Source organism: Hypanus sabinus, chromosome 11, assembly GCF_030144855.1.
Source record: "Hypanus sabinus isolate sHypSab1 chromosome 11, sHypSab1.hap1, whole genome shotgun sequence".
In the NCBI taxonomy this organism is placed as follows: Eukaryota; Metazoa; Chordata; class Chondrichthyes; order Myliobatiformes; family Dasyatidae; genus Hypanus; species Hypanus sabinus.
In genome coordinates this window covers 38,580,474-38,592,223 of record NC_082716.1, presented here as the reverse complement: position 1 = coordinate 38,592,223, position 11,750 = coordinate 38,580,474, and the positions used below count along the sequence as shown (strand labels likewise).

Sequence of the window (11,750 nt, the reverse complement as noted above, 5' to 3'; positions counted from 1 at the left end):
TTCAAGGACTCTACAACTCATTTCCACAATATTTGGTTATTTATTTTATATTATTATTTTTTCCCATTGTTCTCTTCTTTTTGTATTTGCAGAATGTCTTTTGCACACTGGTAGTTTGTCCATTCTGTTGGTTGCGGTGTCTTCGTGGAATCTATTGGGTTTCTTGTATTTATTGTGAATGCCCACAAGAAAGGGAATCTCAGGGTTGTAAATAGTGATATAATATTAAAATATTATATACATCCAGCTGCTGCATAACTATACTACATGCCTTTAAAAAAGAAAAATGCAAGTTTTGAAGGCAAAAATACATTTCTTCACAATCTAAATTCAAACCCAAACAATCATAATTATTGATATTAAAATCATAACCAGGTGAGGACTCAGACTGGGGTGGGGTGGTGAAAGAAATCATTTAATATCTGGGAGCAGGACCCAACCAATCATTTTGGTGGCAGACACAGTATGCTAATATCCTATCTTCGTGAAGCAATATTTCAATAATCACATTTTAAAAAGCTTGAGATTGAAATTAACTACTGCCCACTTGCCTTCCCAGTGCTTTGGGGTCACAGTACAAACAAACAATTATCTAAACAAAGTACATTGGAAAGATTGTGAACAAAGAAGGGAATAAAATCAGTTCAAGCAAATCATTAGGGCAGAGTTCATTGAACCTGATCTTTGTACCATGACTTATATTTACAAATTATTTAAAACTCTAGATGCCCCCAACATTGGATAAAGTCTATTCACTTAAGTAATGTTTAAACCATCACCAGTCCAATATACAGGGATTTTTTAAAAAAGCAGCGTCAAATGTTCTATTTCTCATCAGTGATACAGACGAGTACTGGAGAACCACCAAACTAGTATTTCTTCCCTTCAACAATCGCATTTACATTACAAAGCTGCACCTGGCAGCAAGAACATGATAAAGAACCTGTTTCTCTCATTAATTTTCTTAATCTCAGTGCAAATGAAGACAAAGCAAAACCACTTGTCTCTAAACAAAATACAAAAAATTGCTGGAGATAGTTAGCAGGTCAGACAGCAACTATGGAGAGGAATAAACAGTCGACATTTCAAGCTGATCCCCCTTCATTATGGCTGGAAAAGGAGGAAGGTGGTGGAAGGAGGGAAGGCCAATAGCTAAGGACAAGGAAAACTGTATCCATTATGGCAGCAGGAAAATGTGGTAAAGGGCATACATCCAGGAAATGGAGCTGGCAGGTGAGTGAACCATGGGAGAAAGGGAAGGAGGTGGAGGGACCAGAGGGAGGTGATGAGCAGGTAAAGAGAAGTGATAGAGGGGAACCAGAATGGGGAATGGAATAATATGAAGGGGTAAAAGAGAAGTTACCAGAAGTTAGAGAAATTGATGATCATGTCAGAATGGGAAGTTGAATTAAAATAGGTGGCCACCAAGAAACCTGCACGCTTGCAATGGTAAGTGCCAGGATAGAAATCAGTGGGGAGGGTTCTGAGCACCTGGGAGTCATGTACAGAGTGATCTATAATGAAAGCAGAAAGTGAGAGGAAGATGTGTTTGGTGGCTAGATCCCATTGGAGATGGTGAAAGGTGCACAGGATGATATGTTAGATGCAGAGGCTTGTAGGAAGGTGGTCAAGGACAAGGGGAACACTATCCTGTTATGACAGCAGAAAGATGGGACAAGGGCATACGTCCAGGAAACAGAGATGCAGGTAAGAACAGCATTAATGGTAAGGGGGAGGGGGGGGAAAGAGACCCTGTTCTTTGAAGGAGGGTATCTCAAATGTTCTAGAATGAAAAGTCTCATCCTCAGAAGAGAAGTAGCACAGATGGAGGAACCGAGAAAAGGGAGTAGAATTTTTACAAGTGACAGGGTGGAAGGAGGTTTAGTCAAGTTATTTGAGAGGGTCAGTAAGTTTAGAAAAGTTAAAAGCAGGCAGTCTGTCTCCAGAGATAGAGACAGATTGAAAAAGGAGAATATCAGAGATGGACCACAAGTAAATTTGAGGACAGATTGGAATTTTGAGGCAAAGTTGATTAAATAGAGCTCAGCATCGGTGCAGGAAGCAACAATGCAGTTGCCTATGTTAAGAGAGGGAGATCTTAACCTCTCCACAAAGCCATCTAAAAGGAAGGCATAGCTGGGGGCCATGCAGGTGCCTATGGCCACAGCTTGGGTTTGGAGAAAGTGGGAGGAGCTGAAAGAAGTTGAGGGCAAGGACCAGTACAGCCAGATGGAGGATGTTGGTGGAGGGGCAAGTTAGGCTTATTGCCTAGAAAAAAAAGGTTTAAGGCCTTCCTGATTAGTATAAGACTGGACATCTTCAGTGGAAAAATGAGGTGATTTGGGCCAGGGAACAGTGATTGAAGACAGTGTGTGTGAAGTGTCACTGATGTAGATAGGAAAGGACTGAACCAAGGGGGCAAAATGAAGTTGAGGTAAGCAGTGGGGCAAGGAGCAGTCAGAAATAACAGGCCTACCCAGATATTCATGTTTATGGATCTTGGTAGGAGGTAGGAACAAGCAGTGCAGGGTAAGGAAACTATGAGATTAATGGCAGTTGATGGGAGATCTCCAGAGTTGCTGAGGTTGGTGATGGTGCAGAATGGCCTAATGCTCCATTAGTGGGGTCCTCTTCAAGGGGTAAACAAGAGGATACTGCCTGGCCTCTGCATGGTAGATGTCAGTCCCCCAGACCTCAACATCACCATCCTTGTCTGCAGATTTGCTTATGAAATTGGGATTGATGTGGAGAGAGAGTAGGAGGGCAGTGCTTTCAGAGAGAGTGAGATTCAAATAAGACTGGAATTGATGTCTCATTGTCAGTTAGAAATGAAAAGATCCACAGCAGGCAGTAGACCAGAGCAGGCTTGTCCAAGAAGAGGATGTGGGTTAAAGACAGAATAATAGGTCATCTATGCGGGAGGAGAATCCTTACCAAAGAAATGGGCTCAGAGACAGAGGCAACAGAACAACACAGGCGGGCAGGTGCAGACCTCACTGAGGTGTGGGTGCAGAGGGCAATCAAATATAAAAGGGGAACAGTAATAAACTATGACAAGAGCACACCACTGCGATTTTATTTCACTTTCTTCAGAAGATGCAACTCTTCCAATAAATGCTAGTAACTTTCTTAGCTTAGTTATACGCCTGTTCAGCTCGCATGAGTTGAGTTGATGGTGCCTGAGCAGATGGCCAAGGACAATTTCAAAGGCAAACCCAGCCAAACTTTCTTTCATGGATATACTTTGCATCAGAAGAATAATTAAGGGTCTTCACTTTTCCCTTCTTGCAGCAAAAAAAATTTGTGGGAAACAATTTTAGCTGTGAGAAGTCATGTAAAGTTCAGCCATATACTTTATTTCTCACCCTGATACATTACAATCAGACATGGACCCACTGTTCCATACTGACCATTAATCACCCATTTACACAAACTCTACTTCTTCCTTTTACATCCCATGCCAACATCACCTTTCCAATTATCCTGCCACCACCTACTCTAGAAACAATTAAGAGGCCTTGTAACCTACCAGCCAAAAGATCCTTGATACATAGGTGGAACTAAAGCACCAGGAGAAACACACATGATCACTGGGAGAATGTGCATGTTCTATAGACAGCATTCAAGCAGAACTGAAGTTGAGCTTCTAAGACAACAGCACCATCCCAAGCTATTGAAGTCAATCTGAGAATAACTACTGTGTATGCTTTAAGTCCACTGCCCACTTTTGTCCATGTACGGCAAATCCACTTGCTCACACTAGGTCCTTCTCTGCCTTGCCTATTTAAGTGCCTGCCTGAACAATTCTTAAATGCAGTGACTGTACCAATACCATTCCTCTTCTGGCAGGCAGTTGCATACGCAGCAGATGCTGCCTTTGAAATGAAAGAGGAGAGTGGTAGCTTGGGTTGGCTGCTTTCTAGATTTACTCGCCGAGCCTGGAGGTTAGGTTGCAAACATTTCAGTTGAGGTGACATCAGTGCGCAACCGAGTGTCCGCATTTATAGTGGTTCGACATGTTGGATCTGATTGGTTGGCTACTGTGGTAGCCACTAGTCTCCGCCAGGTCCAGGCCAAATGGACAAATGAGTCATCTCTGCTGGCCCGTATCCCTGGTTATCAGTCGTTGTAAGTGTTGGTTCCTCAAGTGCCAACAGCTCACCCCTCAGCCCCAATTCCACAGATGCATAGGTTCATAAATTGTGTTCAGTTCAATATGCTTGTTAATAGAGTCTTCAGTTGAGAACCAAGCTTCTAAGAATTATCTTGATTTCTTGTTTTATGCCTCTGCCAGGATTTTTGTAGTTTCCCAGACAAATCCATGTCCTTAAAACATAGAAAACCTACAGCACAATACAGGCCCTTCGGCCGACAAAGGTGTGCCGAACATGTCCTTACCCTAGAAATTACTAGACTTACCTACAGCCCTCTATTTTTCTAAGCTCCATGTACCTATCCAAAAGTCTGTTAAAAGACTCTATCGTATCTGCCTCCACCACTGTTGCCAGCGACCCATTCCACGCACACGCCACTCTCTGAGTTAAAAACTTACTCGACATGTCCTCTGTTCCTACTCCCTAGCACCTTAAACCTGCATCCTCTTGTGGCAACCATTTCAGCCCTGGGAAAAAGCCTCTGACTATCCACACGATCAATGCCTCTCATCATGTTATACACCTCTATCAGGTCACCTCTCATCTTCTGTTGCTCGAAGGAGAAAAGGCAGAGTTCACTCAACCTATGCTCATAAGGCACATTCCCCAATCCAGGCAACATCCTTTAAGTCTCCTCTGCACCCTTTCTATGGCTTCCACAGCCTTCCTGTAGTGAGGCGACCACAACTGAGTACAGTACTCCAAGTGGGACCTGACCAGGGTCCTATATAGCTGTAACATTACATCCTGGCTCCTAAATTCAATTCCACGATTGCTGAAGGCCAATACACCATACACCTTCTTAACCACAGAGTCAACCTGTGCAGCTGCTTTGAGCGTCCTATGGACTCTGACCCCAAGATCCCTTTGATCCTCCACACATATTAATACTATATTCTGTCATCCTATTTGACCTACCAATATGAACCACTTCACACTTAATGGGTTGAACTCCATTCGTCACTTCTCAGCCCAGTTTTGCATCCTATCAATGTCCCACTGCAACCCCTGACAGCCCTCCACACTATCCACAACACCCCCAACCTTTGTGTCATCAGCAAACTCACTAACCCATCCCTCCACTTCCTCATCCAGGTCATTTATAAAAATCACGAAGAGTCCCAGAACAGATCCCTGAGGCACACCACTGGTCACTGACCACCATGCAGAATATGACCTGTCTACAACCACTCTTTGCCTTCTGTGGGCAACCCAGTTCTAGATTCATAAAGCAATGTCTCCTTGGATCCCATGCTTCTTTACTTTCTCAATAAGCCTTGCAGGGGGTACCTTCTCAAATGTCTTGCTGAAATCCATATACACTATATCTACTACTCTTCCTTCATCAATGTGTTTAGTCACATCCTCAAAAAGTTCAATTAGGCTCTTGGTCCTTCTTGGCCTTCATGTACTAAATGAGTGACACAGGATCATATGTTCTTTCAGCTAGTGGATAGTTTTCCCCTCATCTATCTTACAGAGTGTTTAAGGTAGTCTTCCCATCATCAGATTTGGTATATTACATTTGGGTAATATACCATATGGGCGTTGGATCAATGGACTTCAAACAAGCATTTGATGATTGTGTTGGGTTTGTATGCTGCCATTATTCTGTGTGGTTGCAGCAGTCTTGCCATCATTTTGAAAATATTCCTGATGTATGGTAAGGTTAAACCTCCTTCTCTTTTCAGTAGGAGTTAAAAAGGTTGCTTCTCTGGACAAGAGACCTTTTGATGAAGAATTTTTGGATAACCAACTGTCTGAATACTTTGAAACGGTGATTTTCTTCTTTCTTCTTGAGGTCTTGAGCTATTGCAATGTGTTTCCACCCAGTTGAATAGCTTTCAGACAACTTAGTTTGTGCCATTTGGGGTGAATGCGGTGACCATTGAGGATTTGGTCTACATTCATTCCTTTCCCACTAAACAGACATTTCCAAAATTCCATCCGTATTCCTCTTGATCAGCATGTCTAGGAAAGGGAATTGATCATTTGTTTCAATTCTCACAGTGATGCTAATATCATTGAATACATTGCTGATTCGGTTTTGCGACTCTAATCTGGTTGTATTTATGACAAGATAGTCCACCCACAATTTAGGTCTGATAATTGGTAATACCGTCCCCTCCAGTTTTTACAGTACAGCTTCTGCAAAAAGCCGAGATGTAGGAGATCCCATTGGTGTTCCTTTCAGCTGTTTGTAGAGTTGTCTGTTAAATTTGAAGCATGTTGCTAAGCACAAGTTAAGTAGCTTGCATATACTTTGGGGTCTCATCATCTAGGTCATTCTTTTTTTAAAAACCAGTTCATTTATTGTTTACTTCAGCAATGGTCAACTGACATAAAGAGTGTACTGACATCAAATGAGACCGTTATTTTATCATCATCTAGTTAGATGCTCTGCAGCTTCTGCGGAAACTGTCATGCATTGATAACCTAATAGTCCTATTGAGTGACAAGGTGCCTCAAGCACATCTATAGTTCTTCGGCTAGTTTGCAGGCTGGGGTTCATGGTAGTGAAATGCTAAGTCGCAGGGGCATGCTTTCTTTGTGGATCTTCAGTAGTCTGTAGAATTTTACGACATTCACATTGTCTGCCTTCATTCTGAGACATCCCTGCTTAGTTGTTTCCTGTGCAGCTTCCAGCTTGCATAAGCTTATGTTGATATGTCTGGCGAGATTTGAGGTTGGATCATTGTCAATTGGTCAATCTATGGCAGTGTCTCTGAGTAACTCTTTGGCCTTTCTGATATAGTCAACTTTGTCTAGCACGATTGTCATGCATCCCTTTGTCTGCTGGCAGTATTACAGTGTCCTTGTCCTTGCTGGTTATGGAGTGCTTCTTGCTCAGTTTTGGAGAGTGTGTTGAGTTGTTAATTTCAATTCATTGCTGGTCCAACAGTTTGCATTATTTGCTATTGTATTATTTCTGAAAATTTGTTGGACTCCAGGAAGTCTTCCATGGAACACAGAACATAGAAATCTACAGCACATTACAGGCCCTTCTGCCCACTATGATGTGCCAACCACGTAACCTACTCTAGAAACTACCTAGAATTTCTCTACCACATAGCCCTCTATATTTCTAAGCTCCATGTACCTACCTAAGGGGCTCTTAAAAGACCCTATTGTATCCGCCTCCACCACCGTTCCGACAGTGCCTTCCATGCACCCACCACTCTGGAAAAATTTACCTCTGACATCCCTCCTGTAGCTATTTCGAAGCACCTTAAAACTACGCCCCCACCCCCGGTGAGGCAAGATGTTGGCTTCTTCACTCTATCTACCGTAATGCAACTTAAAAGGGAACTATAGACTTGAACCCCCAAGTCCATCAAGATTTCTTAGCACCCTACCATTTACTGTAAACATCCTGACCCCCATGACTTCTCAGTCAGAATTAAATTCAATCTGCAAATGCTTTTTATTTGATCTTTATCATGATCCATCATTGGACAACCTTTATTATCCACCACACCACCAATTTTCAGGTCATCCACAAACTTACAATTATTCCTCCTACATTCACATCCCATATTAAAACCACGAGGTTCCAGTACTGATCCCTGCATAAAACCTCTAGACACAGACTTACAATCAGAACAGCATCTTTCCATCACCATCTTGTCTCCTTTCACCAAGCCAATTCTGGATTCAATTAACCAGCTCATCTTGGATCCCAACTTTCTGAACCAGTCTACCATATAGGACCTTGTCCAATGTCTAAAAGACAACACAGACAATGTCTACCACCCAGTATGGAATTCTCTATACTCAAATTAGTGAGGCAGGATTTCCTTGCACAAAGCCATGCTGGCTATACCTGAAACATTACTTTTCCAAATGTATGAAAGTCCTATTGCTTAGGATTTTCTCCAATAGTTTCCTATCACTAAATGTAAGGCTCACATAGCTAAGGAATATGCAAGATAGTTCAAAAGATGGGTAGATGATGAGAACAGAAGGGACAAGAGGAAAACCAAAATGAAGAACAGAATGAGGAGGATTACTGTAAGAGAAAGAGATTACTGCAAGTTGGAGAAATCCATGTGCATACCATAAAGTTGGAGGTTACCAAAGGTGGAATAAATATGAGGTGATGCGCCTCCAACCCAGGTTTGGCCTCATCACGGCAACAGAGGTGGTCATGGACAGAGGTTAGAATAGGAATGGGAGGTCGAATTGAAATGGGTGGCCACTGGGGATACTGCCACTTGTGGCAGACAGAGTGAAGATGCTCAACAAAGCAGTCCACTAACCTGCACAGGGTCTCACCAAAGTAGAGGAGCCTGCATTGACAGCACTGAATATAACAAATCACCCCAACGGACTCACAGGTGAAGTATCATCTCATCTGGAAGGACTGTTGGAGGACCTGAATGGTGATGACAGAGGTGTAGGAGTGTGTATAGCATGTAATGCAGGGATAAGTACCAGGAAAGAGATTAGTGAGGACAAGTGGACAAGTGGACAAGGGACTCATGTAGAAAGTGATCCCCAAGGAATGCAGATGGGGGTGAAGGTGAGGAAAATTTATACGGAGTGGGAGAATCCCACTGGAGATATCAGAAACTGAGAGAAGGAATAGCATTGCTACTAGTACCAAGGTATAGAGAAGATAAGCAAGAGAGTCAAAGGATTGTAAGCTTCCAGTCCTGATGAAAAGTCTCAGCCTCAAAACACTGAACATTTATTCCCCTCCATAGATGCTACCTGACTTTCCGAGTCCCAACGGCATTTTTTGTTGCTCAAGATCCCCAGCATATGGAGAATGTCTTGCGTTTATAATTCAAGAGATGTTCATTTAAGAAAATAAACCACTTTGTGCATCCAAAAATTTTTTTATATATGATACTTGAAATCAACAAAACAATGTCAACAAATCACTCTCAACAGGGACAGTAAACAGAACTTCAGATGCATTATCTGCAGACATCTAGCAGTTCCACCCTTTATTTACTTCATCCCCTGGAGACTAGGAAAGAAACAAAAAAAAGCTTAATTTACAAGTCTGCCAATTAAAAAGGCATGCTTACTTTTTTGTAGGTTAATTGGCTTTGTCTCCATACTTTCTTCATTGTTAATGCTTCTATTCTTTTCTTCTTCTTGTAGTTGTGATATAATCTGTTCTATCGCCTTTACTATTTCTGAGAAAGATGGGCGAAGCTTTGGATCCATCTGGAAAAAATGTGCAGGTTTTTTTTTTCTTAATTTAATCATTGTTGCACTGTAATTTAAAGCATTCTATAAACGATTTATAATTTTATTTAAGCCATTTTACCAGACAAAAACTGCTTAAAGCATTACAGTAGAAAATGGAAAATTTTCAACAAACAAGGTTATGCTGGCAGTTTATTTTAAACTTTCCACATATTGACTGGGACTCCCATACCATAAAAGAACTGGGCAGTGTAGAGTTGTCAAATATGTTCAAGAAAGCTTCCACAAGACCATGAAGCAAAAGCTGAATTAAGCTATTTGGCCCATCAAGTCTGCTATGCCATTCATTCATAGCTGATTTCCTTAATCTATATATAGAGACCCTAACTAGAGAGGAGTGCAATACTGGATCTCCTAATAGGGAACAAGACAGGGCAGGTGACAAAAGCATGTGTCAAGGAACACTCTGGATCTAGTAATCATAATTCCATTAGTTTCAAAATAATTCTGAAGAGTAAGACAGTCCTTGGGTTCAGATTCGAAATTAGAGAAAGGCTTCAGAAGAGTTCTAGCAGGTGTGGTTTGCAATAGGTTGTTTTCTGGCAAAAGTACGCTTGGTAAGTGGGAGGCATTCAAAAGTGAAATTTTGAGAATAGAGTTTTTAATGATCCTGTTAGAATAAAAAAACAAGGCTAACAGGTTTAGGAAGCCTTATTTTGAGAGATATTGACACTCTGGTTAAGGAAGTGCATAGCAAGTGTAGGAAAGCAAGGAACAAATGAGGTGCTTGAGTATAAGAAATGCAACAGAACACGAGGAAAATCAGGAAGGCTAAAAGATGATACGAGGTTGCTCTGGTAGACAGAGTGAAGGAGAATAAATAGTTTCTATAGTACATTAAGAGCAAAAAGATCGCAAGGGACAATATTGGTCCACTTGAAAAATCAGTGTGATCATTTATGCATGGAGCTGAATGAGATGGAGAAGATCTTAAATGGATTTTCTGCATCTGTATTTACTCGAGATGTAGACAGAACTGGGCAAAAGAGTAGTGAGGTCATGGACTGTAGTGAGGTGATGAGGAGGTGCTTGCTCCTTGGGGAAAATTAGGGTGACCAAGTACTGTACAAGGTGTCCCCTCAGACCTTGTTGGAGGCTAAAATTGCAGGGGCCTAGTAAAGGAATTTAAAATGTTCTTAGCCACAGACTGAATTATAACTACTGTTTACAGTTGTTTAAGCAAGGCCCTAAGAATAAGCTGGAAATAATAGAACCTGGCATCATTAGTAGATAAGTTACTGGAAGCTATTCCAAGGGACCAGATATAAATATTTGGACAGACAGGGCCTGATTAGAGATGGTCAACTTAGCTTTGTGCACGGTGCATTACGTTTATCCAATCTTAAAAGTTTTTCGAGGTGGTCACAAAGGAAACTGAAGGCAGCAAGGCAATGAATGTTCTCTATACTGACTTTGACAAGGTCCTGTATGAGTGGTGAAGAAGGTTCAGTTGCCTGACATTCAGGATGAGGCAGTAAACGTAGGTTTAACATTGGTTTAACATTAACATGGGAGAAGCTAGAGAGTGGTAGTAGATCAGGGATTCCCAACCTGTTTTTGTGCCATGGACCAATACCATTAAGTAAGGAGTCTGTGGACCACAGGTTGGAAACCCCTGTAATGAGATGGTTGCTTATCTCACTGGAGGCCTGTAACTGGGGGCATACCAGAGATTACTGTTAGATCAGTTGTCTTTTATCATCTTCATCCAGATCATTGATATAATGTGGCAAACAAGATCAGCAAATTTACAGATGACACCAAGAAAGGCCAAATTTTGCAGTGGGATCTGGACCAGCTAGAAAAATGACAAGACAGAATTTAATGCTGACAAGTATGAGGTCCTGCTTTGGGAGGACAAACCAGGATAGGACTTACAAGGTAAGCGGTAGAGCACTGGGAATTGCTGTAGAGCAGAGGAATCTGGGAATACAGATTCATAATTCCTTGAAAGTGGCATCTCAGATAGAATCATACTGAAAGCTGACACTTTGGCCTTCATAAATCAAAGTATTGAGTACAGGAAAGGCATATTTAAGTTGCACAAGACATAGGTGAGGCCAAATTTGGAGTATTGTGTACAATTCATGTTAATTATTTACAAGATTGAAAGAGTACAGAAAAAATTTATAAGGATGTTGCCAGTACTTGAGGACCTGAGTAAAAGGGAAAGGTTGAACAGGTTAGCACTTTATTCTCTGGGGCTCAGAAGAATAGGTGGAAATTTGACAGAAGTATAAAAAAAATTTATGAGGGACATAGATAGGGTTAGTGTAAGCATATTTTTTTCCACTGAAGTTGGATGAGACTAAAAGTAGAGTTCATAGGTTAAGGGCAAAAGGTGAAATATTTAAGAGGAACCTGAGGGGGAACTTC

General features: G+C 41.5%; 1 protein-coding gene across 3 annotated transcripts in view; it reads right to left on the bottom strand.

Moving 5' to 3' along the window:
* LOC132401865 (dual specificity testis-specific protein kinase 2-like) overlaps positions 1-11,750 on the bottom strand; it is a 79,801-nt gene that overhangs the window by 9,378 nt on the left and 58,673 nt on the right. For all 3 annotated transcript variants that reach the window (XM_059984162.1, XM_059984161.1, XM_059984163.1), the window contains one exon: positions 9,191-9,332. In XM_059984162.1, coding sequence (XP_059840145.1) covers positions 9,191-9,332 — 142 coding nt within the window. The remainder of the gene's footprint in view (positions 1-9,190; positions 9,333-11,750) is intronic.